This window comes from Phyllobates terribilis, unplaced genomic scaffold (assembly GCF_046119375.1).
Source record: "Phyllobates terribilis strain yellow unplaced genomic scaffold, ASM4611937v1 Scaffold_11__3_contigs__length_659146591, whole genome shotgun sequence".
NCBI classification, from domain to species: Eukaryota; Metazoa; Chordata; class Amphibia; order Anura; family Dendrobatidae; genus Phyllobates; species Phyllobates terribilis.
In genome coordinates, this window is record NW_027362771.1 from 618,262,684 (window position 1) to 618,289,710 (window position 27,027).

The 27,027-nt window shown below is 45.2% G+C and overlaps 1 protein-coding gene across 4 annotated transcripts in view; it reads right to left on the bottom strand.

Moving 5' to 3' along the window:
- LOC141165422 (uncharacterized) overlaps positions 1-27,027 on the bottom strand; it is a 104,287-nt gene that overhangs the window by 41,373 nt on the left and 35,887 nt on the right. For all 4 annotated transcript variants that reach the window (XM_073651020.1, XM_073651021.1, XM_073651023.1 and 1 more), the window contains exons 2-3: positions 21,363-21,740; positions 19,828-20,160 (exon numbers count right to left, since the gene is read on the bottom strand). In XM_073651020.1, the coding sequence (XP_073507121.1) occupies positions 19,828-20,160; positions 21,363-21,740 (711 nt within the window). The remainder of the gene's footprint in view (positions 1-19,827; positions 20,161-21,362; positions 21,741-27,027) is intronic.

The following is a 27,027-nucleotide window of genomic DNA, read 5'->3' on the forward strand; positions in this document are numbered from 1 at the left end:
ACGTCTCTTCCAAGGGGCATTGATATTGTCTTTTTATTCCACTACGATCTCCACCACTCTTCCAACGGGAATTGATATTGTGTTTTTATTCCACTGTAACCTCCACCACTCTTCCAAGGGTCATTGATATTGTCTTTTTATGCCACTGGGACATCCACCACTCTTTCAAGGGGCATTGATATTGTCTTTTTATTCCACTGGGACCTCCACCACTCTTCCAAGGGGCATTAATATTGTCTTTTTATTCCACTGGGACCTCCACGTCTCTTCCAAGGGGCATTAAAACCGTCATGTTAAACCACTCTGAACTCCATGTCTCTTCCAAGGGGCATTAAAACCATCTTGTTAAGCTACTGTGACCTCCACGTCTCTTCCAAGGGTCATTGATATTGTCTTTTTTTTCCACTGGGACCTCCACCACTCTTCCAAGGGGCATTGATATTGACTTTTTATTCCACTGCAACCTCCACCACTCTTCCAAGGGGCATTGATATTGTCGTTTTATTCCACTGCGACCTCCACTACTCTTCCAAGGGGCATTGATATTGTCTTTTTATTCCACTGTGATCTCCACCACTCTTCCAAGGGGCATTGATATTGTATTTTGATTCCAATGCGACCTCCACCACTCTTCCAAGGGGCATTGATATTGTCTTTTTAATCCACTGCAACCTCCACGTCTCTTCCAAGGGGCATTAAAACCATCTTGTTAAACCACTCTGAACTCCACGTCTCTTCCAAGGGGCATTAAAATTGTCTTGTTAAGCTACTGTGACCTCCACGTCTCTTCCAAGGTGCACTGATATTGTCTTTTTATTCCACTGCGACCTCAACCACTCTTCCAAGGGGCATTGATATTGTCTTTTTATTCCACTGGAACCTCCACCACTCTTCCAAGGGGCATTGATATTGTCTTTTTATTCCACTGTAACCTCCACCACTCTTCCAAGGGGCATTGATATTGTCTTTTTATTCCACTGTAACCTCCACCACTCTTCCAAGGGGCATTGATATTGTCTTTTTATTCAACTGCAACCTCCACCACTCTTCCAAGGGGCATTGATATTGTATTTTTATTCCATTGGGGCCTCCACGTCTCTTCCAAGGGGCATTAAAACCGTCTTGTTAAACCACTCTGAACTCCACAGCTCTTCCAAGGGGCATTGAAATGTTGTTTTTAATTACCTCTAACCACCACGACTCTTACAACGGGCATTTCATTTCCTCCTAATTTTAGTCAGCTTTTGCATTTCAATGCATAGGCGAACACTAAGGGAGACCCACTCCCCAATAATGGGTAGAAGGTTTTTAGTATGCTGTTTTCCACGTCTGTTTCAAGGGGCATTGCAGTTCCTCATAATTTTTGGAAAGCCTTCCATTCACTGCTTAGGCCAACAGTGTACAGGAGACCCAGTTGCTATAAATGGAAAAAAACAGTTTAGTTAAGGCTCTCTGACCTCTATGTCACTTCCAAGGGGCATTGGAGTGCCTCGAAATTTTTGGTAGGCATTGCACTCACTGTATGCCCTATTACTGTGTAGCCGAACCACTCCTTTTGGTACAGAAACATATCCTACAAGACTTGTGTGGTTGACTGGCCTGATATTGATGTGAATGATCCCTGTTCCTCCTGCTCTTTCTCCTTTACCACCACCTCATCCATCATTCATCACCTGAAGCTTTGTTTTAACAGGAGTAATAGAACTGGGATAGTTGCAGGAAATCATCCAGTAATCCTCGGAGGAGGTAGGATATGCACCAAAACTCTGACCACCTCAGGCCTAGCCGCTACTGCATACATGCGCTTCCATTCCAAGGAACAGAAAGCTAAGGAGATGGATGGCCTCATGATGATGAATAATTTATTCGTTGTGTAGGAGGCCGACCACTGCTGCTGTCTACCTTCTGAACTTTGTGTTGAAGCCTGATTGACCCAGGACTCGCAATCCTCTATGTGTGGAGGACGTGTTGCATTCCAGTGTTCAACTGTGTCCCGGCTTCCACAATATTAACCCAGTGTGAAGGCGTCAGTGAGATGGACCATCCCTGGCCACATTCACTTGTCCACGTGTTTGTGGTTAGGCTGTCCTTCCCACTAAATGCACTGGGGAGGGCAAAGGTAATGTTTTGGTATGTGCGCTTGTGTAAAAGGCGCATCGGGACAAATAGGGGCTGCTGGGGTCCGTTTATGCACACCCGGCCACCCCCGGGCGGCTGGGAACCCTGCGTGGGCACCTGGCCGTGGGGCGGCTGGGGACTGAGTATGGATACCAGGCCGCCGATGCAGCCATGACATGGTGGCCTGATTCCGCCTCCACATGCCTAAAAGGCCCAATTTAAAGTGCAAGCAAGCAGTATGGTATTGCACATGGGGGTGGGTGGGTGGCAGGCTGCATACTTGTGCTTGCATTGCAAGGAATGGGGGAGATATAATTGAACACTGCCCTGGGACAAGGACTTGCACGGGGATAGTTGCAAGTCTGCATCTTCTGATGCGGCAAGGATCACTTCTGATGGGCACACTTTTAGGCAGTGACCTGGGTGTCAGAGATGCTTCCAGGGGTCTTCCCCATGCTGTTCCCATGTCTTTTCTGCATTGTATGCATGTGTCACACAGCACATGGCCAGATAAGGTTGTAAAATGTTAAAATGAAATTTCCAGGTGAATGCATTTGTCACGGTTGAAAGCAATACCAAAGTGCAAAAACGCATAAAAAATGTTACTTGTGAACATAGCCCAAGGTGTGGAGGAGTATTTTTGCTTTTGTTTATTTATTTTACCTTATACACAAGTCTTTACCCTGGAAAGGATGTTCCTTAACATATTTCACAGGAAAGCAGTTTCAGTTTAGTTTTTGAACGTTTTATTGTGAGCCCATAAAAGTGGCTTAATACCTCTGACCACGTTGTTGACAGCAGTGACCTGGGGGTCCGAAATGCTTCCTGGGGCGATACCCATATTGTCCCCATGTCATTTGAGCACTATTACTATCGTTTTGGGCACTTTTTAGGCTTTCTACAGACTGCCGGGGGTGCCGCCGCAAAAATGCTCGGGTCTCCCATAGACTAACATTGGGCTCGTTGCTCAGGCCGAGCACCCTAGTATCACAGTGAGCTCGACCCGAGCTTCGAGCACCCGAGCATTTTAGTGCTCGCTCAACACTAAAATAGACACATCTGCGTGTTTTCTCAAAATCTCACATGAAATCAGAATAAACTTTTCCTGTTTTAGATCAATTAGGATTACCATAATTTTTAATATTTGTCAAATGCCAGAATAATGAGAGAATGTTTTAAGGCATTTTTATTACTTACTGCAAAGTCAAAAGTTTGCATACACTAAGATTGCTATGCCTTTAAACAATTCCAGATAGCCCACATCATGTGGTCATGTGTTTGGAAGCTTCTGATAGTTTTTTTGGCAACATCTAAATTAATTAGAGACACACCTGTGGATGTATTTTAATGCACACCTGAAACACACTGCTTTGTGTTGCATCATGGGAAAGTCTAAAGAAATCAGCCAAGATATCAGGAAGAGAATTGTAGACTTGTACAAGTCTGGTTCATCCTTCGGTACAATTTCAAGATACCTGAAGGTGCCTCGTTATTCTGTACAAAAATTATACTCAAGTACAAACAAGATGGGAATGTCCAGCCATCATACCGCTCAGGAAGGATAGGGGTTCTGTGCCCCAGAGATGAGTGTGCTTTGGTCCAACATGTGAATATCAACCCAAGGACAAAAGCAAAAGACCTTGTGAAGATGATGGCGGAAGCTGATAAGATTGTGTCAATGACCACAGTGAAACAAGTACTGTATCAGCATAGGCTTAAAGGCCACTGCCAGGAAGAAGCCATTACTCCAAAAGAAACATAAAAACACCAGATTAATGTTTGCAAAAGCACACAGGAACAAAGACCTTAATTTTTGGAGACATGTCATGTGGTCTGATAAAACTAAAATTGAACTTTTTGGGCATAATGACCATCGTTACATTTGGAGGAAAAAGGGAGAAGCTTGGAAGCCAAAAAACATCGTCCCAATTGTGAAACACGAGGGTGGGAGCATCATGTTGTTGTTTGTTTGTTTTGCTGCAGGAAGGACTGGTGCACTTCACAAAACTTCAGGAAGTTAAATCATGGGTGGAAATGGGTCTTCCAAATGGACAATAACCCAAAGCATACTGCCAAAATGGTAAAAAAGTAGCTTAAGGATAACAAAGTCAATGTTTTGGAGTGGCCATCACAAAGCCCTGATCTCAATCCTATTTCAAATTTATGGGCAAAGCTGAAAAGGCAGGTGCGAGCAAGGCAACCTACAAACCTGACCAGTTTTGTCAGGAGGAATGGGCACAAATTCTGACTAACTATTGTGAGAAGCTTGTGGAAGGATATTCTAAGCGTTTGACCAAAGTCATTCAGTTTAAGGGCAATGGTACCAAATACTAATGAAAGTTATGTAAACTTTTGACTTTGCAGTAAGTAATAAAAATGCCTTAAAACATTCTCTCTCTCAGTATTCTCGCATTTGGCAAATATTAAAAGTTATGGTAATCCTAACTGACCTAAAATGGGAAATGTTTATTTGGATTTCATGTCAGATATTGAAAAAAACATACATATGTGTCTTTTTATATAGTGTATGTAAACTTCTGGTTTTAACTGTATATTAGAAAGTTGCTTATTTTCAGAAATATTATTGATTTCTAAAATAAAAAATAAAACAATGGTTACTTTTTAACCCCTTAATAACATCTGACGTACTAATACGCGTCTGTGCCCTGGGACTTAAGAGCCAGACCCATATTAGTACGTCATATCTTTAATGCGGCACCGCGACTTAAGTCGCGGTGACAGCATTAAAGTTACGGTGCCATCTTACCTCCTGGTAGATGGCGTCATCATCCCGGGGGCTGTCGCCGCCCCCCCGCACCAGCGTTCGCTGTGATTGGCTGTTCAAATCTGAACAGCCAATCACAGCATTTCTCACTGTTTCCGGCAATGTGATTGCCGGAAACAGTGATCTGCAGCCTAGGATCGGTGCTCCTATGAGCACCGATCCTAGACTGTTGCTAGGACACCCCAGCCCTGGCCCCGGACTGCTATGATCGGTGCGATCGCCGATCACATCGATCGCACCGATCGTAGCGCGACCGCGCGGTGACAGGGCGGTCATGGGGCGGTGACCGGCTTGTGACCTGCCTGTCACCGCCCCATGACCCCCTGTAATGTGACTCAAGCCCCCAGACTGCTGTGATTGGAGCGATCGATGATGACATCGATCGCTCCAATCAGAGTACCTGAATACAGGTGACCAGGCGGTCACAGGGAGGTGTCACCCCTCTGTGACCCCCTGTGGTGCGTGCTCTGCTCCAGCCATGTCTGATTGGTGCAATCAGTGTCACCAATCAGATGGCTGGGGCACAACATGCACCACAGGGGGTCACAGAGGGGTGACACCTCCCTGTGACCGCCTGGTCACCTGTATTCAGGTACTCTGATTGGAGCGATCGATGTCATCAATGATTGCTCCAATCAGATTACCTCCACCTGTCACCACCCCATCATCACCCTGTGACCGACCTGCAGACCCTCACATTTGGTGAGGATTTCTACAGAGCGATCACATCTGATGTGTCTGTGCTGGGCCTTGTAGTGCCACAGAATATTCTGTGACACCACAAGACCATCTTCTCACTGTTCCAGTCGCTGCTGCTGCCGCTGCTCCTGGATCTTCTGTTCCAGCGTCCTGGATCTTCTTCTCCAGCTCCTGGATCTTCTGCTCCTGACCTGCTGTGGTTCCTGCTCCAGAGCCTGCTGCTGATCCTGCAGAGAAGACTTTGGTAAGTCTGTTCTCCCCTCATCCACCCCAATCCCCCCTCCCCCCTCTTTTTACCCCCCCTTACCTTTTTTTTCTGCGTCCTGCAGCGGTCTCCAGCTCTGGTCCGAGTCTCCAGCTCCACTCCTGGTCACCAGCGCCGGGCTCCTGGTCACCAGCGCCGGGCTCCCGGTCTCCTGCTCTGGGTCTTCTGTTCCAGTCCTGCTGACCCTTTGGTAAGTCCATCTCTGATCTCCCCTCATTCACCCCAATCCCCCTCTTCCCACTCCCCTGTCTTTTTACCCCTCTTCCCACTCCCCTGTCTTTTAACCCCCCTTCCCACCCCAGTGTCCCTGTTAATTCTTTTGCTTCTGATCTCCAGCTCCAGTACCGGTCTCCTGCACCGGGCTCCTGGTCTCCTGCACCGGGCTCCTGGTCTCCTGCACCGGGCTCCTGGTCTCCTGCTCCGGGCTCCTGGTCTCCTGCTCCGGGCTCCTGGTCTCCTGCTCCGGGTTCCTGGTCTCCTGCTCTGGGTTCCTGGTCTTCTGCTCTGGGTCTTCTGTTCCAGTCCTGCTGACCCTTTGGCAAGTCCATCTCTGATCTCCCCTCATCCACTCCAATCCCCCTCTTCCCCCTCTTCCCACTCCCCTGTCTTTTTACCCCTCTTCCCACTCCCCTGTCTTTTAACCCCCCTTCCCACCCCAGTGTCCCTGTTAATTCTTTTGCTTCTGATCTCCAGCTCCAGTACCGGTCTCCTGCACCGGGCTCCTGGTCTCCTGCACCGGGCTCCTGGTCTCCTGCACCGGGCTCCTGGTCTCCTGCACAGGGCTCCTGGTCTCCTGCTCCGGGCTCCCGGGCTCCTGCTCTGGGTCTTCTGTTCCAGTCCTGCTGACCCTTTGGTAAGTCCATCTCTGATCTCCCCTCATCCACCCCAATCCCCCTCTTCCCACTCTCCTGTCTTTTTACCCCTCTTCCCACTCCCCTGTCTTTTTACCCCCCTTCCCATCCCAATCTGCCTCACCCCAGTGTCCCTGTTAATTCTTTTTCTTCTGATCTCCAGCTCCAGTACCAGTCTCCTGCTCCGTGCTCCTGGTCTCCTGCTCCGGGCTCCCGTCTTCCTGCTCCGGGCTCCCGGTCTCCTGCTCCGGGCTCCCGTCTTCCTGCTCCAGGCTCCCGTCTTCCTGCTCCGGGCTCCCGTCTTCCTGCTCCGGGCTCCCGGTCTCCTGCTCCGGGCTCCCGTCTTCCTGCTCTGGGCTCCCGGTCTCCTGCTCCGGGCTCCCGGTCTCCTGCTCCGGGCTCCTGTCTTCCTGCTCCGGGCTCCCGGTCTCCTGCTCCGGGCCCCCGGTCTCCTGCTCCGGGCTCCCGGTCTCCTGCTCCGGGCCCCCGGTCTCCTGCTCCGGGCCCCCGGTCTCCTGCTCCGGGCTCCCGGACTCCTGCTCCGGGCTCCCGGTCTCCTGCTCCGGGCCCTCGGTCTCCTGCTCCGGGCCCCCGGTCTCCTGCTCCGGGCTCCCGGTCTCCTGCTCCGGGCTCCCGGTCACCAGAGCCGGGCTCCCGGTCACCAGCGCCGGGCTCCTGCTAAGGGCTCCCGGTCCTGAAAGAACAGAGAGGACTTTGGTAAGTAATCTGATCTCCCCTCATCCAACCCAATTCCCCTCTTCCCACTCCCCACTAGTGTTGAGCCACCCCCGTAGTGTTCGGGTTCGGTTCGTCGAACACCGGGATGTTCGAGGAACTGTTCGTCGAACTGTTCGTCGAACACCTTAGAACACCGTCGAACACCGTTAAAACCAATGGCAGGCAAACAAAAACACATAGGAACACATAGAAAACACCTTCAAAGTTGTCCAAAAGCTGACAAACTGCTCAGAAGACACTCTCTTTAAAAAAGCCGGCCGGCAATTCAGCAGCGGCATACACCGGTACCCGACAATTTAGACATGAAGGAATAGAGCCTCACACATAGATTAGATAGATAGAAACGTGTCAGTCACATATATATGAAGTACAGTGACAGTGTTGCTTACTGTACTTGTCATTTAGTGTAAAGGATTTATTAAAAAATATAATAGTGTTTTCGTGCACCGTCTCTTTAAAAAAGCCGGCCGGCAATTTAGCATCTGTACCCGACAATTTATAACAGACAGAATAGAGCTTCACACATAGATTAGATAGATAGAAACATGTCAGTCACATATATAAGAAGTACAGTGACAGTGTTGGTTACTGTACTTGTCATTTAGTATTAAAATAAAGGATTTATTATTAAAAAAAATTGGCGTGGGGTTCCCCGTAATTTTAGGCTCTAGCGGAGGTTAAGCAGACAGCTGGGGCAGATGTTTGAAGCCTGGGAAGTGGGTAATACCCACGGAGCTTCCCAGGCTACTAATATCAGCCCCCAGCTGAATACCTAGCCTTTACTAGCTATTAAAATGGAGGACCCCCTCCAAAAAATGACGTGGGGTCCCCCCTAATTTAATAGCTAGCAAAGGCTAGGCAGACAGCTGGGGGCTGATATTAATAGCCCAGGAAGGGAGCCATGAATATTGGCCCCCTCCCAGGCTAGAAACACCAGCCGTCAGCCGCCCCAGAAATGGCGCATCCATAGGATGCGCCAATTCTGGCACTTAGCCTCGCTCTTCCACGCTGCCCTGGTGCGGTGGCAGGGGGTAATAGGGCTGGGGTTGATGTCAGCTTATAATGCCAGCTGACATCAAGCCCAGGTTAGTAATGGAGAGGCGTCTATAAGACACCCCCATTACTAACCCCATAGTCAAAGTTAAAAAAAAAACACAAACACCCAGAATAAAGTCCTTTAATTGAAATAAAGACACAATTCTTTATTGTTCTAAATTAAACCATACTTACCATCACGCCCATTCCAGCTGAAGCCAACGATCTCCTGCAATAAAAGAAAAATAATAAAGCAACCTCATCCTTACCTTTCGATGGATCCCACGACAGCTTCAGCTCTGCTACATCGAGATGACAGGCTGGACCGCAGCAGAACGCTGCCATCCAGCCTGTCATCCCGCGGACACTGAGAAGCGCAGGCATGCTTGCGCTCCTCAGTGTCTGACTGTGACGGCATCCAGATGAGCCGACAATGAACTCGGCTCACCTCATGTACGTCACTGACAGCGTGGGAAAATTCTCCTGCACTCAGCGCTTCAGCGTGAGAATTTTCCCACGCTGTCAGTGACGTGCATGAGGTGAGCCGAGTTCATTGGACATGACCTCGGCTCATCTGGATGCCGTCACAGCCAGACACTGAGGAGCGCAAGCATGCCTGCGCTTCTCAGTGTCTGCGGGATGACAGGCTGGATGGCAGCGTTCTGCTGCGGTCCAGCCTGTCATCTCGATGTAGCAGAGCTGAAGCTGTCGTGGGAGCCATGGAAAGGTAAGGATGATGTTGCTTTATTATTTTACTTTTATTGCAGGAGATCATTGGCTTCAGCTGGAATGGGCGTGGCGGTAAGTATGGTTTAATTTAGAACAATAAAGAATTGTGTATTTATTTCAATTAAAGGACTTTTTTTCTGGGTGTTTGTGTTTTTTTTAAATACTTTACTAGAAATTCATGGTGGTCATGTCTAATATTGGCGTGACCCCATGAATTTCGGGCTTAGGGCCAGCTGATAATGCCAAGCTGGCCTTAACCCCTTTATTACCCAGTGAGCCACCGCACCAGGGCCCTGGATGAGTTGGGTACAGCGCCAGAAGATGGCGCTTCTATGAACGCGCCATTTTCCGGGGCGGCTGCGGACTGCAATTTGCAGCGGGTGGGGCCCAGAAAGCTTGGGCCTCCCTGCGCTGCAGATTCCAGCCCCCAGCTGCCTAGTTGTACCTGGCTGGACACAAAAATAGGGCGAAGCCCAACGCATTTTTTTTTTAAATTCATGAAATTCATGGAATAATTAAGAAAAAAAGGCCTTCCCTATATTGTTGTGTCCGGCTAGGTACAAATAGGCAGCTGGTGGTTGGGAGCAGCCCGTTCCTGCCTGCTGTACCTGGCTGGACACAAATATAGGGCGAAGCCCCACATCAATTTTTTTTTCATTATTTCATGAATTTCCTGAAATAATTTAAAAAAAATTGACCTGGGGCTTCGCCCTATATTTGTGTCCAGTCAGGTACAGCAGGCAGGAACGGGCTGCCCCCAGCCACCAGCTGACTATTTGTACCTGGCCAGACACAACAATATAGGGAAGCCCTTTTTTAAAAAAATTATTTCATGAAATAATTAAAAAAAAATTGACGTGGGGCTTCGCACTATATTTGTGTCCAGCCAGGTACAGCAGGCAGCTGGGAGCTGGAATCCGCAGCGCAGGGAGGCCCAAGCTTTCTGGGCCCCACCCGCTGCAAATTGCAGTCCGCAGCCGCCCCAGAAAATGGCGCGTTCATAGAAGCGCCATCTTCTGGCGCTGTACCCAACTCATCCAGGGCCCTGGTGCGGTGGCTCACTGGGTAATAAAGGGGTTAAGGCCAGCTTGGCATTATCAGCTGGCCCTAAGCCCGAAATTCATGGGGTCACGCCAATATTAGACATGACCACCATGAATTTCTAGTAAAGTATTTAAAAAAACACAACACCCAGAATAAAGTCCTTTAATTGAAATAAAGACACAATTCTTTATTGTTCTAAATTAAACCATACTTACCGTCACGCCCATTCCAGCTGAAGCCAATGTCTTCTGCAATAAAAGTAAAATAATTAAGCAACCTCATCCTTACCTTTCCATGGCTCCCACGACAGCTTCAGCTCTGCTGCATCGAGATAACAGGCTGGACCGCAGCAGAACGCTGCCATCCAGCCTGTCATCCCGCGGACACTCAGAAGCGCAGGCATGCTTGCGCTCCTCAGTGTCTCGCTGTGAGGGCATAAAGATGAGACAAGCTCATGTCCAATGAACTCGGCGCACCTCATGCACGTCACTGACAGCGTGGGAGAATTCTCCTGCACTCAGCACTTCAGCGTGAAAATTCTCCCACGCTGTCAGTGACGTACATGAGGTCAGCTGAGTTCATTGGACATGAATGAGCTCACCTCATGCACGTCACTGACAGCGTGGGAAAATTCTCACGCTGAAGCGCTGAGTGCAGGAGAATTTTCCCACGCTGTCAGTGACGTGCATGAGGTGAGCTCATTCATGTCCAATGATCTCAGCTCACCTCATGCACGTCACTGACAGCGTGGGAAAATTCTCCTGCACTCAGCGCTACAGCGTGAGAATTCTCCCACGCTGTCAGTGACGTGCATGAGGTGAGCTCATTCATGTCCAATGAACTCAGCTGACCTCATGCACGTCACTGACAGCGTGGGAGAATTCTCACGCTGAAGTGCTGAGTGCAGGAGAATTCTCCCACGTTGTCAGTGACGTGCATGAGGTGCGCCGAGTTCATTGGACATGAACTCGTCTCATCTTTATGCCGTCACAGCGAGACACTGAGGAGCGCAAGCATGCCTGCGCTTCTCAGTGTCCGCGGGATGACAGGCTGGATGGCAGCGTTCTGCTGCGGTCCAGCCTGTTATCTCGATGTAGCAGAGCTGAAGCTGTCGTGGGAACCATGGAAAGGTAAGGATGAGGTTGCTTTATTATTTTTCTTTTATTGCAGGAGATCGTTGGCTTCAGCTGGAATGGGCGTGACGGTAAGTATGGTTTAATTTAGAACAATAAAGGAATGTGTCTTTATTTCAATTAAAGGACTTTATTCTGGGTGTTTGTGTTTTCTTTTAACTTTGACTATGGGGTTAGTAATAGGGGTGTCTTATAGACGCCTCTCCATTACTAACCTGGGCTTGATGTCAGCTGGCATTATAAGCTGACATCAACCCCAGCCCTATTACCCCACTGCCACCGCTACAGGGCAGTGGGAAGAGCGAGGCTAAGTGCCAGAATTGGCGCATCCTATGGATGCGCCATTTCTGGGGCGGCTGACGGCTGGTGTTTCTAGCCTGGGAGGGGGCCAATATTCATGGCACTCTTCCTGGGCTATTAATATCAGCCCCCAGCTGTCTGCCTAGCCTTTGCTAGCTATTAAATTAGGGGGGACCCCACGTCATTTTTTGGTGGGGGTCCTCCATTTTAATAGCTAGTAAAGGCTAGGTATTCAGCTGGGGGCTGATATTAGTAGCCTGGGAAGCTCCGTGGGTATTACCCCCTTCCCAGGCTTCAAACATCTGCCCCAGCTGTCTGCTTAACCTCCGCTAGAGACTAAAATTACGGGGAACCCCACGCCAATTTTTTTTAATAATAAATCCTTTATTTTAATACTAAATGACAAGTACAGTAACCAACACTGTCACTGTACTTATTATATATGTGACTGACGTGTTTCTATCTATCTAATCTATGTGTGAAGCTCTATTCTGTCTGTTATAAATTGTCGGGTACAGATGCTGAATTGCCGGCCGGCTTTTTTAAAGAGACAGTGCATGAAAACACTATTTTTTTTTTAATAAATCCTTTGCAGTAAATGACAAGTACAGTAAGCAACACTGTCACAGTACTTCATATATATGTGACTGACATGTTTCTATCTATCTAATCTATGTGTGAAGCTCTATTCTGTCTGTTATAAATTGTCAGGTACCGCTGCTGAATTGCCGGCCGGCTTTTTTAAAGAGACGGTGCACGAAAACACTATTATATTTTTTAATAAATCCTTTACACTAAATGACAAGTACAGTAAGCAACACTGTCACTGTACTTCATATATATGTGACTGACATGTTTCTATCTATCTAATCTATGTGTGATGCTCTATTCCTTCTATTCTAAATTGTCGGGTACAGATGCTGAATTGCCGGCCGGCTTTTTTAAAGAGACGGTGCATGAAAACACTATTATTTTTTTTGATAAATCCTTTACACTAAATGACAAGTACAGTAAGCAACACTGTCACTGTGCTTCTTATATGTGTGACTGACATGTTTCTATCTATCTAATCTATGTGTGATTCTCTATTCCTTCTATTCTAAATTGTCGGGTACAGATGCTGAATTGCCGGCCGGCTTTTTTAAAGAGACGGTGCATGAAAACACTATTATTTTTTTTGATAAATCCTTTACACTAAATGACAAGTACAGTAAGCAACACTGTCACTGTACTTCATATATATGTGACTGACATGTTTCTATCTATCTAATCTATGTGTGATGCTCTATTCTTTCGGTTCTAAATTGTCGGGTACCGGTGTATGCCTCTGATGAATTGCCGGCTTTTCATGTTTCACTGTGAGCACTGTTCCCATCGATTTGGGCAATCACTGTAATGCCACAACCACCATGGCTGTGGCATTACAGTGAGTGGCAGACAATCCCTGCATGATTGGTGCTCTAAATAACGCCAGACATGCAGGACACGCTTTTGGTGCACGAACAGTTATCGAATATAACCTCGAACAGCCAAATTTTTTGCAAATCGTTCGGGTTCGTCGAACAACTCGAACACCGCCCAAAACAGCTCGAATTTGAGATTGGCGAACAGTTCTAGTCGAACACCGCTCATCTCTACTCCCCACACATTTGTGCGCACATCCAGCAGCCGCCGAGTATTGATCGGTGGCATAGTTCACCAATCCACACTCATGCTCGCTGTTTGCACCACATACAGTATTTCCTTTTTCCACACACTCTAAATAAAGTACTGACACACACACACTCTCAAAGAATTGACACACACGCACCAGATACATAACAAACAATGTCCTGCTCATCCCAAACTCATTATTCAGCGGAGGAGGCATACGCTATTCTTGCCTCCGACACTGACAGTGAGGGTGAGGATCCCACATTTCTTTGTTTTTCCGACTCCTCGTCGTCTTCCTCCTTCTCTTCTTCCTCCTCTTCCTCAGGTTCTGCTGGCCCGCCCCGCCGTCGTCGCAGGAGAGATGTTCCAGCTCCCCCCACTACTGAGCCTATATGGACTTCACCCCCCGAAAATTATGAGCCGCTGATTCCTGATTTCGTAGCGGAATCAGGAATCAAGTTTGACACCACCGGCCTCACAGAAATAGACTTTTTCAAAGTCTTTTTCTCTGAGGATTTTATAAACCTCATGGTGGGAAAAACTAATTTATACGCTCATCAATTTTTAGAACAAAACCCCTCTTCATCATTTTCTCACTGGTCTCCTGTAGACGCAGTAGAAATGATGAAGTTTTGGGGCCTGGTCCTTCTTATGGGGATCTTGAAGAAGCCCGAGCTTCGGCAATACTGGAGTGTTGACGTTTTGTATAACACTCCAGTGTTCCGAATGGTCATGCCCCAGACACGTTTTCAGGCCATCTACAAGTTCTTGCATTACTAAGATAATGCAAGGTGTCCTGCACGCGATGACCCGAACTTTGATCGTCTTTTCAAAGTTCGGCCGGTCATCGAACACTTCAACAACAAGTTTGGTGAAGTGTACGTGCCCCAAAGGGACATTTGTGTGGATGAGTCCTTAATTTCGCCGCCGTGTTTTTTTTTTCACTTTTTCATTGTTACGAATCAATTTGTGAAGCACCTGGGGGTTCCAATTGCTCACTATGCATCTAGATAGGTGCCTTGGGAGGTCTAGTTTCCAAAATGGGGTCACTTGTGGGGGAGCTCCAATGTTTGGGCACACAGCGGCTCTCCAAACGCAACATGGTGTCGCTAACAATTTGAGCCAATTTTGCGTTAAATTTGTTAGTGGACACCATGTTGCATTTAGAGAGCCGCTGTGTGCCCAAATATTGGAGCTCCCCCACAAGTGACCCCATTTTGGAAACTAGACCACCCAAGGCACCTATCTAGATGCATAGTGAGCACTTGGAACCCTCAGGTGCTTCACAAATTGATTCATAAAAATGAAAAAGTGTTTTTTTTTTCACTTTTTCATTGTTACGAATCAATTTTTGAAGCACCTGGGGGTTCCAAGTGCTCACTATGCATCTAGATAGGTGCCCTGGGGGGTCTAGTTTCCAAAATGGGGTCACTTGTGGGGGAGCTCCAATGTTTGGGCACACAGGGACTCTCTCAATGCAACATGGTGTCCTCTAACAAATTTAACGGAAAATCGGCTCAAATTGTTAGCGACACCATGTTGCGTTTGGAGAGCCGCTGTGTGCCCAAACATTGGAGCTCCCCCACAAGTGACCCCATTTTGGAAACTAGACCCCCCAAGGCACCTATGTAGATGCATTGTGAGCACTTGGAACCCTCAGGTGCTTCACAAATTGATTCATAAAAATGAAAAAGTGTTTTTTTTTTCACTTTTTCATTGTTACAAATCAATTTGTGAAGCACCTGGGGGTTCCAAGTGCTCACTATGCATCTAGAAAGGTGCCTTGGGGGGTCTAGTTTCCAAAATGGGGTCACTTGTGGGGGAGCTCCAAAGTTTGGGCACACATGGGCTCTCCAAACACAACATGGCGTCCGCTAATTATTCAAGCAAATTTTACAATCAAAAAGTCAAATGGCGCTCCTTCCCTTCCGAGCCCTGCCGTGCGCCCAAACAGTGTTTTTTCCCCAAATATTGGGTATCTGCGTGCCCAGGGGAAATTGCACAACAAATTTTGGGGTCCATTTTTTCTTGTTACCCCTGTGAAAATAAAAAAAATTGGGTCTAAAGTAACATTTTTGTGAAAAAAGTTAAATGTTCATTTTTTTCTTCCACATTCAAAAAATTCCTGTGAAGCACCTGAAGGGTTAATAAAGTTCTTGAATGTGGTTTTGAGCACCTTGAGGGTGCAGTTTTTGGAATGGTGTCACTATTGGGTATTTTCTGTCATAAAGACCTCTCAAAGTGACTTCAAATATGATGTGGTCCCTAAAAAAATGGTTTTGTAAATTTTGTTGGAAAAATGAGAAATCGCTGGTCAATTTTAACCCTTATAGCTCCCTAACAAAAGAAAATTTTGGTTCCAAAATTATGCTGATGTAAAGTAGACATGTGGGAAATGTTATTTATTAACTCTTTTGTGTGACATATCGCTCTGATTTCAGGGCTTAAAAATTCAAATTTTGAAAATTGCAAAATTTTAAAAATTTTCGCCAAATTTCCATTTTTTTCACAAATAAACGCAAGTGATATCGAAGAAATTTTTCCACAATCATGAAGTACAATATGTCACGAAAAAACAATCTCAGAATCAGGGGGATCCGTTGAAGTGTTCCAGAGTAATTACCTCATAAAGTGACAATGGTCAGAATTGTAAAAATTGGCCCGGTCATTAACGTGCAAACCACCCGCGGGGCTTAAGGGGTTAAAGTATTTAACCAGCTACTCTGATACAAACAGGCAGTGTAGGACAGTGTGTCCAATACATAAAAATAATTGCAATAAAAGGGGAAAACAATTAAAATAATATTTTAGTGGTCCTTTTTGGTCATAATTCAAAAAAGTAAGTAAATATAAAGTGAAAAATAGATACATATTTTTTTTCTTTATATTATCTTCTGATATTAAGATGAAACTTATTTTCAGATTTCAGCTGCTGCTAAATCTCGTAGAACTCCTTTCTAGTTTTTTATTGTACAGCCTTTAGAAAAATCAAAGTGACCTCACCTTATCTGACTAGGGAAAAACAGAAAGTAACCGATGTTAACCAACAGTCTGTTTAACAACACACCGCAGAACTGACATTTTAGGGTACTTAAATTTTAAAAAAATGGTCAAAAAATTATCCCTTTTTGGAGCTAAATGCTGGCTCTGCTGTTTATAAAAAGGTGATTCAAACAGAAGTATTCATGACTTTATCTCAAGGTGGGAGGTGGAGCCAAATTATCCCTGTTTAGAGATTATTAAGAGCTTTGTTATTTGCTAAATGAAAAGTGATAGCCTTTACAAAATCCATTTAAAAATTATCCCTTTATTTAGACCAATGGCTGATTGTTCTTCTCTTTTAATAAATTATATGGAAGAAACTGTTCTGATGAAATAACTTCCCTAGTTCCCAATGTGTATAGGGATAGTAGACGAAGTGGCAGAGCAGAAACAAGAGTCATTGACTAAATTAAAATCTCAATATACAAGTTATGCAAAACTTTAAATTATTAATATATATGTTATGGATATGTACAGTGGCATGTGTTTGGTCACCCATGGTCAAAATTACTGTTAATGTGAATAGTTAAACAAGATGAAGATGAAATGATCTTTAAAAGGGCTAAAGTTAAAGATGACACATTTCCTTTGTATTTTAGGCAAAAAAATAGTCATTTTTAAAATTTTAAAAATTACAAAAAGGAAAATTGGCCAATGCAAATTTTGGGTACCCTTGGAGATTTATATGCTCAGATAACGTTAATCAAGGTTTCAGACCTTAACTAGCCTGTTAGGGTTATGGCTTATTCACTATCATTGTTAGGAAAGGCCAGGTGATGCAAATTTCCCACCTTTATAAAAACCCAGCCTCCCCTAACCTTGTGCCAAAAAACCTCAGCCATGAGTTCTTCTAAGCAGCTGCCTAGCACTCTGAAAATTAAATGGTGAAGGCCCACAAAGCAGGAGAAGGCTTTAAGAAGACAGCAAATCATTTTCAAGTTGCCCTTTCCTCAGCTCGAAATGTAATTAAGAAATGGCAGTTAACAGGAACAGTGGGGTCAAGGTAAAGTCTGGAAGACCAAGCAAAATTTCAGTGAGAGCTGCTCATAGGATTTCTGGAGAGTAAAAACAGAACCCCTGCTTGACTGAAAAAGACCTTCAGAAATATTTAGCAGACTCTGGAGTTGATACATTTTTCTTCTGTTCATTCAAAGACACCTGCACAAATATGGCTTTTATGGAAAAGTCATCAGAAGAAAATCTCTCCTGCGAAACAAGCCTGAGGCATTTTGGAAACTAGTCCTGTGGACCGATGAGGTTAAAATAGAACTCTTTGGCTACAACAATGAAAGGTACATGTAGAGTTAAAGAGCACAGAATTTCAGGAAAAGAACATCTTGCCAACCATTAATCATGGCGGTGGATCAATCATGCTTCAGGGTTGTATTGCAGCCAATGCACCGGGAACATTTTACGGGTAGAGGAAAGAATGGGTTCAATAAAATTTCAACAAATTCTTGATGCAAAGATAACATCATCTGTAAAAAAGATGAAGTTGAAAAGAGGATGGCTTCTACAAATGAATAATGATCCTAAACACACATCAAAATCCACAATAGACGACCTCAAGAGGCACAAGCTGAAGGTTTTACAATGGCCCACACAGTCCCCTGATCTGAGCAGCCTTGAAAATCTGTGGCTAGATCTCAAAATAGCAGAGCATACATGACGCCCCAGGAAGAATTTTCCAAGGAAGAATTGATGAAAATCCCTCAAACAAGAATTGAAAGACTCTTGTCTGGCTACCAAAACATTTACAAGCTGTGAAACTCTCAAAAGGGGGGCGCAAGTGGGTACTGACCATGCAGGGTGCTAGTAGCCCATTTTCCTTTCTGTAACTTTTAAACTGTAAAAGACGAAAATATATAAGTCTTTTTTTTACCTAAAATACAAAGGAAATGTGTCATTTTAACTTTAGGCCTTTTAGAAATCAGTTCATCTTCAACTTGCTTCACTGTTCACAATAACAATAATTTTGATCAGGGAAGCCGAAACTTTTACATGCCACTTTATATAGACGCATGGTACAGTTGTCAAATTGGACTAATATAGATTATATTTTTCCCTATTTCTTTATAAACGTATGTGGTTTAATTTAAATTCTCCACCCACTTTTGAAAAAAAAGCAAAAATGTAGCTCTATAAAGATACTTTACTAGTTAGATACACATATGGAAAGGAATATGCAGAAAAAAACAGCTGTATTGTTGTAGTATGTTCAGTTGCTAATTTGGACTAAATTTCTTATTTTTCAAAGATTAAAAAAATAAATAAATAATACTCCCTGGGCCTTTACCTAAAAGGAAGTTACAAGAAAAGTTGGCTATGTTCATGTACCAAAAGCAAGCATCTGCAACAGGCCACGGTATTCAGGTGCTATGTACAGGTTTAATATTGGACTATTACCAAATGTACAAGAAAAAATTATCAATCTTCTTAGAACACACACACTTTGTGATGAAGTCAGTTGCATTTAGATTTCGGTTTGAGTATTTTTTTAGCACAAAATTTCCATAGTGGAGACTTAAATTGACCCCTTTACCTGTGGTGCATAAAAAATATATATATATTTATAAAGAGGACAGGGTTCCAAGTTTCTCAAAGGAACCAGAAGAACAAAAAAAACCTAAAAACAAACATACTTTATTCGTTCAAAATGAAAAAATTCTACAATACAGGTTTTACACTCCAAATTCTTTACTAAGCGCCTTTTGCACATTGCTAGGTGTCGTAGTTGGGAATCCGAGACAATGCAATTAGTTGTTGTATATAAAGAGTTACGGTGACTGTCCCTATACTCTTTCTTAAAAATTCCCTACCTTGCCGCGGAGGTTGGCTGCCTAATATGTAAGAAATGGCTGCCCCGCTCAATGTCGGATGGCCCTCGTGTGCCTTATTATACACCCTGCCATCAATAAAGTGCAAATCAAACGTGTGTCCTAGACAGGGACAGTGCTTTGTGATGGGATAAGTAGTGATAATATATAGAATGATTGAGCATGTATTCTGCATCTGTAAAACCCCAAATGGCTACTAATTTCTCCACCCTCATAGTTTATAATGCCAGTGCTGATCACCACTGATTGTATGAGCTAGACCATGTGATGTGATAGCTGCAAGGCACTATGGGACAGTCCATACTGCCGCGAGCTGCAAGGCACTATGGGACAGTCCATACTGCCGTGCCTGACATCTTGTGAGCCCACTCTCTTTTCAGCAATGTGTAAAATGGCGTTGGAATTTTTATTTTTGGGTGGCAGGATCTACACAAAACCAAATCACATATTATTGAAATTTGTTGAGGAATGCAAATATCGGTCAACTAAACTGAGATTTGCAGCAGATCCATTTAATCATCTCTATTGAGGAGCCTAAAGGGCAAAATAAATCCAAAAATTCAAAGTCTCTTTTTACAACACAAATATATTTCTTTACCTGCTATGATCAGCTCTGTACCCAATCTGCTTTCTATTCCTTTATTGATGACCACTCGACAACAAAAATATTGGTGTTCATTATCCCGGACAGTATTTATACGCAGAGAGACATCTTCAGGAAATTTCACCAGTGAAAACCGCTTATCATTGTCTGATTCACCCCAGGTGTAAATTATTTTATTCTTATTATAGGCACATAGATTATTTTCTCCAGAATACCAGGTCACTTGTAGAGCCATCCCGAGCTTCTCCAATGGGTAATAACACGGGATGATCAACTCTTCTCCTGGGACAGCGATTAATTCCTCCATCTGAGACACACCTTTCTCATCTATAAACAGAAGCCAGGGTGATATATATTATATATAAACCCATCAACATGGAAGTTTCAACATCGAGAATAAAAAGTCATGGCATGATTGAAATGACAGGATGGATAGATATGTTAATTATGTTCAAATAGGGAAAATAAGGAACAAAACATTTCGCTTTAGTTTGCATCGAGTATGAGCACCATGTGCAGAAATCCCGGTGTAACAGGCCAGAGTAAACCCCAAATCCAGACTATACCTGGTGTAACAGGCCAGATTAACCCCCCGCCGAGAATATACCCAGGGTATTAATTGGCCTAGGCCAGATTATACCCTTCTGGGCCAGAATATACCCTGGGTATACTATGGCCTAGGCCAAACTATACCCCGGGGTATATTCTGGCCCAGAGGGGTATAATCTGGCCTACACCAATTTAACCCCGGTTTATTCTGGATGGAGGAGTTAATCTGGCCTGTTACACCGGGGTTAAAGCAGCCTAAGCTTGATTATACCCTAGGCTATTTGATATCCCCTCATGCCAGATTATACCCCCTTAATATCAGCAGAATTGAGAGATATACACAAGAATTATTTAATTTTTCAAATTCTTAATGGGGGTTCTGGTTTGTCAGGTAAGTTATTTCAGAAGATAACTGACTTAAATCCTAAAGTTCTTAACACATAGAAGTGGAACTCTAACAACTAAATCATTACAAAAAACATGACACATCTCAGATATTATCCACAGAAGAGAAGAAGGAGCACAAACTAAGATGAACCCTAGTTCAATGTTCTAAGGAAGCCACTTGGAGGATTAACAGCATAGAGGCAAACAAACAGCATCCAGTCCAGGGTGATGCATTTAAAAAATTTAAGTTTATTCCATCATCATACAAAGTTTCGACCTGTCATGTGCCCAGAAAGGTGCGGGCTCATCGCCGGAGCACGCGCCACAGATGGAGACATGACATGCGTCGTACATGCAAGGCGCATATCGTGTAGGGGTTTAAAATGGCATCTAAAATCTCATTTTCAATAAAATAGAGGGTTATAGCAGTAATCACAGTCAATCAAGTTATCTGAACTGATTATTACTGCACAGTGAAAACCAGAAAAACAAAACCCCTAAAACACAGGTTTTCACCATTGTAGTACAAGAAAAGCTACGTCTTATATAACATAAATGACATCATTTGATATTTTTTCAGAAAATGTATCTACCTGCAAAGTATAGAGAGGTCCCAAACTTATCATAAAATTCATAGGAATCACGACTGTAAGTTGCTGTACAGCAGAACGTGATTCCATCTGAAGCTTTCACTCCTCGGATTATGAGAGACTCGGTCCGGTTGTTATCAGGGGGCTTTACTATAGACATCCGGTCTTTATACTCATCTATAATATTCCCAGAACCGTCTGTGATGTGTTTCTTGGTACTGGAGCAGTATAGACCATCATGATCCCCCCATCTTACTGTAATCTGTGACTCTTTGATGTGCTGAGGATAGGTGTATGAACACGGGACGGTGACTGAATCTCCTTCCATAACGGAGAGAGTTTTTGGTTGGTAAACGCAATAACGTGATGTCCAGCAAGTTCCTGTAATAAACCACAGGGTTCAATGAGAGAAAAATTATGAAATTATTTTAACAGTTTATATAACAGTGTTACAGGGGGGAAAGATAATCCAAAGTTAGTAGTTATGAGTAAGATGTATCACCTCGAAACACGTTAACCTTGATTGTCATTTTTGGGACTTTTTCCTCTAATTGATTATGTCATTTTTTGTCACATGATTTTAACTGGATACTAGATCTCACTACGGGTCTCCTCCCTGCATGTTTGGCGCTCTTTAGAGAGCCAATGAACATGCAGGGATTGCATGCCACACACTGTAATGCCGTAGCCATGTTAGTTGTGGCATTACAGTGATCGGCTGGCTGCTCAGCGTCATCGGGTCAAGATAAGACCTGGCGTAGCCGTGCTCGTCAGTCAACTCCGGAATCAGGCAGTGTAGGGAGAGATGCTGCTGAAAGAGGGAGAGAATTGCTTGTTTATTAGTTAGTGTAGGTATATCACAATATATTATACACAAATCCATCTCAACTAACAGTCCTTCTGAGGACTAATCCAGCTGCATCTATTCAGTGGTGACAGCAGGAGTTAGGCAGGCAGGCAGTGTATGTGGCAGACTGCAGTGCATATAGCAAGAGGGTCCATTGAACGTCCTTTTAGTCTAGGTATTCCACAACATATATATATGTGTATATATATATATATATATATATATATATATCAGAGCTAGGCAGGCAGTGTATGTGGCAGAGTGCAGTGCATACATGTGTTACAGATATTTCTAGAAATAGCCCCAGGTATCAGGGGCCAGGGATAATTTTTTCTTGATCTTAGTCCTGATTATTTGCTTAAAAACCAATCCAGAAAACACCATTTTTCTGCTCCATTTGCTTGTCGGCACTGCAGAATACAGCCAGATTCTTTCCATATTAAAGCAATAAAAATCTAGAAATTTGTAGTGAACATGGAAAATATTGGCCTCCATTTAAATTTTGTTGCAGTGTGTCAGTGAAGTTATTGACACCAGGTCGCTGTGAAAAATAGTAACCTACAGGCCAGCTATGTAAAACTGTGGTTTTCCGTCACAAGTATCACATATAAGTGCACTCCAAATTCAGCCATTTCTGGCCTCGATCTTCCTGTCCCAATTAATAGGGGACCGCAAAACACCACTATTGAACCCAGAGCAGTGTGAAAAGGTTATTGGTTGGATAGCAGATAATGCTTCCAGTCACTTTTCCACCACCACCGCCCTGTCTTCCACAAGGTCAAGTATCAGTAGCCGTGAGTCTGGACTGCATATTCCTCACCTTGATCCTCCTTCCTCCCACCATGCTGAGTGCCCGGAGACAACTGATCCCACACTTGGACACTCAGAAGAGTTGTTCACTTTTCCATTTAGAGATCCGGGCCTCTCGCCCGGCCCACTTGAAGTGGGGCAAGAAGAGATCGCATGTAGCGATGCCCAAATATTTGAGCAGCCACGGTCACACTAAGGCGACTGTGGGAAAGTGTCACAAGAGGTGGATGATGATGAGACACAATTGCCAGAAAGTCAGGAAGAGGACCAGGGTGCGGAAGTGGAAGATGAGGTGGTGAACAATGAATTCACTGACCCAACCTGGCAAGGTGACATGCAAAGTGAGGACAGCAGCAAACAGGGGGAGGGAGGCATAGCATCAAAACAGGCAAGAACAAGCAGTGTGGTGGCCGCAGACAAAAGGCGGGCAACTGTTCCACGTAACATCAACATGACGGAAGTTGCTAGTAAAACTCTTAGGTCTTCCCAAGTCTGGTTGTTTTTTAAAAACTCTGCCGATAACCCCAAAAAGGCCATTTGCACCACCTGCCATGCCAGTATCAGCAGGGGTAGCAAAAATAGCAGCCTGACCACCACCAGCATGATCAGTCACATGACAGGAAAGCATGCGACAAAGTGGACCGAACCCCAGGGGCCAGCAACAGTATCTGAGGGTGACACGACTGCTTGTTCCGCCGTTGTGCATGCACGCCAATCCCCGGTCCATGGCGCATGCCAAGATGCCTCCCGCCCTGCACCTGTCATGGAATCACTCTCAATTAGCACCATCAGCAAGCACGTTCACGTCCTTGTCCCAGCGCAGCGTTCAGTTGTCCATACCCCAGTCCTTGGAAGGCAAGTGCAAATACGCAGCTAATGCCCCACAGGATACACTACTAAATTCACTCATTTCACAAATGCTTGCTCTCGAAATGTTGCCTTTAAGGCTCGTGGGGACCGAAGCTTTTCGGAACCTGATGGCGGCAGCCGTCCCTCGGTACTCGGTCCCCAGCCACCACTATTTCTCCCGGTGTGCCATCCCCGCATTACAGAAGCATGTGTCCCACAACATTAGCCATGCCCTCAACAATGCAGTTACTGGGAAAGTCCACCTAACCACGGACACGTGGACAAGTGCTTGTGGGCAGGGATGGTATATCTCACTGAAGGCACACTGGGTTAACATAGTGGAAGCTGCGACCCAGTCGGACCTTGGGACGGAACACGTCCTCCCGACGCCGAGGATTGCAGCCTTAGGTGAATCAAGGTTGCCCCCACATTCTACAGCTCCTGCACCTCATCCTTCTCCTCCTCTTCAGCCTCCATCTCTGAAATGACCACATCACTCACAAGCTGGAAGCACTGCCTCTGCCAAGCAGCAACAGGCTGTGCTGAAGCTAATATGCTTCGGTGACAAACCGCACAATGCTGAAGAGTTGTGGACAGCTCTGAAAGAGCAGGCAGATCTGTGGCTGACACCACTGAACCTACAGCCAGGCATGGTCATGTGTGACAATGGCCGGAACCTGGTGGCAGCTCTGAGGCGAGGCAAACTCCCACACGTACCATGCCTGGCCCATGTGCTTAACCTCATGGTTCAGCGGTCTCTCAAAACCTACCTGGATCTGTCAGATCTGCTTGGCAAAGTATGCCGCCTGTGTGCCTATTTTAGAAAGTCAGCTACAGCTTCCGCCACCCTTGCCATGCTTCAGCAGCATTTGCAGCTTCCAGCTCATCGACTGATCTGCGATGTCACCACGCGTTGGAACTCTACATTGTAGATGTTGGGAAGGATTTGTGAGCAGAAGAGGGAAGTTGTTGACTACGAGGATCAACAAGGCCGTCGGTACTCAGGTCAGACTCCACACATAAAACCTCAGGAGTGGACATGGATGTCAGACATATGTACCATCCTCCAAAACTTTGAGGACTCCATCAAGTTGGTGAGCGGCGATGATGCCATAAATAGCTTCACCATCCCGCTTCTCTGTCTTCTGAAACGCTCTCTGCTCTTAAGTAAAGAAGATGCATTGCGGGCGGAGCACGATGAGATGGAGCAAGGAACCATACAGGGTGATTACACACAGTCCAGCCCCATCTCATCCCAATGTGGATTGGATGACAATGAGGAAGAGGAGGAGAAGGAAGAACAGGAGCTAGTTTCATGCTCTATAGAGGGTACTAACTGCACTGTCATTCCGTCTGTTCATCGTGGATGGCCTGAGGACAGGGAGGAGGAGGAAGAGGAGGAGGGTGAGGAGGAGAGCATAATCAGTCATCCTCTTGGTGATGACACAGAAGTCTTGCCTCTTTGGAGTCTGGCACACATGACTGAGATTATGTTACGCTGCCTTTCCCATGACCCTTTAGTTGTCCAAATTTTGGGTGACAGTCATTACTGGTTGGTAACATTTCTAGACCCACGCTACAGGGAGAATTTTATGTCTTTTATTCCTTTGCAGAACAGGCCTAAAATGGGGCAGTACGAGAAGGCCCTTGTTGTGGAATTATTGAAAAAATTTCCATCTGAAAACGCTGGCGGCAGAGGTCACAGCTCATTGGACAACCAAGGAGTACAGGCGAGAGAGCCACAAATGAAATCCAGCAGAGGCAGGGGAACACTGTCAAAGTTCTGGGACAGTTTTCTCAGAACCTACCATCACACAGGCCCTGAGGCGGAGGGTACTCTCACAAGGAGTGCACAGTTTCGGAAGATGGTGAGGGAGTACCTTGCCGACCTTACCAACGTCCTCCGTGATTCCTCTGTGCATTATAATTATTGGGTATCCAAGCTGTACACATGGCATGAACTGGCTCTCAATGCCTTGGAGGTCCTGGCCTGCCCTGCCTCTAGGGTTTTGTTAGAGGGGTTTTTTACTGCCGCCGGTGGAATTACAACCGATAGGAGCATCTGCCTGTCAACTGAAAATGCTGACAGGCTGACTCTTATAAAAATGAACTTAGGCTGGATTGGGCCAGACTTCTCTACACCACCGAATGATAGCAGCATAACATGAACTCAAATCCAGTGTCTTTTTTGGGAGGTGTATTCCCATGCACCTCTTCACACCCACACATGGGTATACGCTTCCTGATTTTGGCTATTTGCTCTTGTCCTCCTCCTTCTCCTCATCCTCATCCTCCACCACCATATCACCAGGGTGACCGTGGTCCATGATGCAACACCCACATCATTTTATTAAAGGGTTTTTATGATGCCCATAAAAAAATATATACAGTATGTTCATGTATACCCCCCAGGGGTAAATGTTTGTCAGCCCATACACTTAGTGCATGGGCATTACAAGTATAGGAGACCCGCTCCTTTCTAATGGGAACATTTTTTTATGAGTCCCTCTAAGTCTCTTCCAAGGGGCATTGGAGTGCCTCCAAATTTTTGGCAGCCCTTGCATTCACTGCATAGGCCAAAACTATGGGAGACCCTCTCCTTTCTAATGGGAATATGTCATGAATGTGGCCCTTCTCTATCTGTCTTTAAATTGTTAGTGGGGTTTTTCCTTAATTTGGTCAGCCGTTGGACTCACTGCATACCCTATAACTGTATAGCAGACGCTCTCCTTTCTAATGGGAACATGTCATACTCATTACTGTGGCCCTTCTCTATGTGTTTTTAAATTGTTAGTGGGGTTTTTCCCAAATTTTGGCAGCCCTTGCAGTAACAGCATGGGCATTACCACTATAGGAGACCCGCTCCTTTATAATGGGAACATTTTTTTAACTGAGACCCTCCTTTATGTCTCTTCAAAGGGGTATTGGGTTGCGTCTGAATTTTTGGCAGCCCTTGCAGTCACTGCATACGCAATAACAGTATAGGAGACCCTCTTGTTAATAATGGGAACAACAAATCATAGCCGGCTGATGGCTCTCAAACAATAGCGAGGGCCGACTGCTGGCCTTCTAAGAATAGTAAGGGCCGCCTGATGGAGAGTCCCTCCATCATAAATGAAGCAGGATATGTCTGATGATGTGTCACACACCACATTGCCAGAT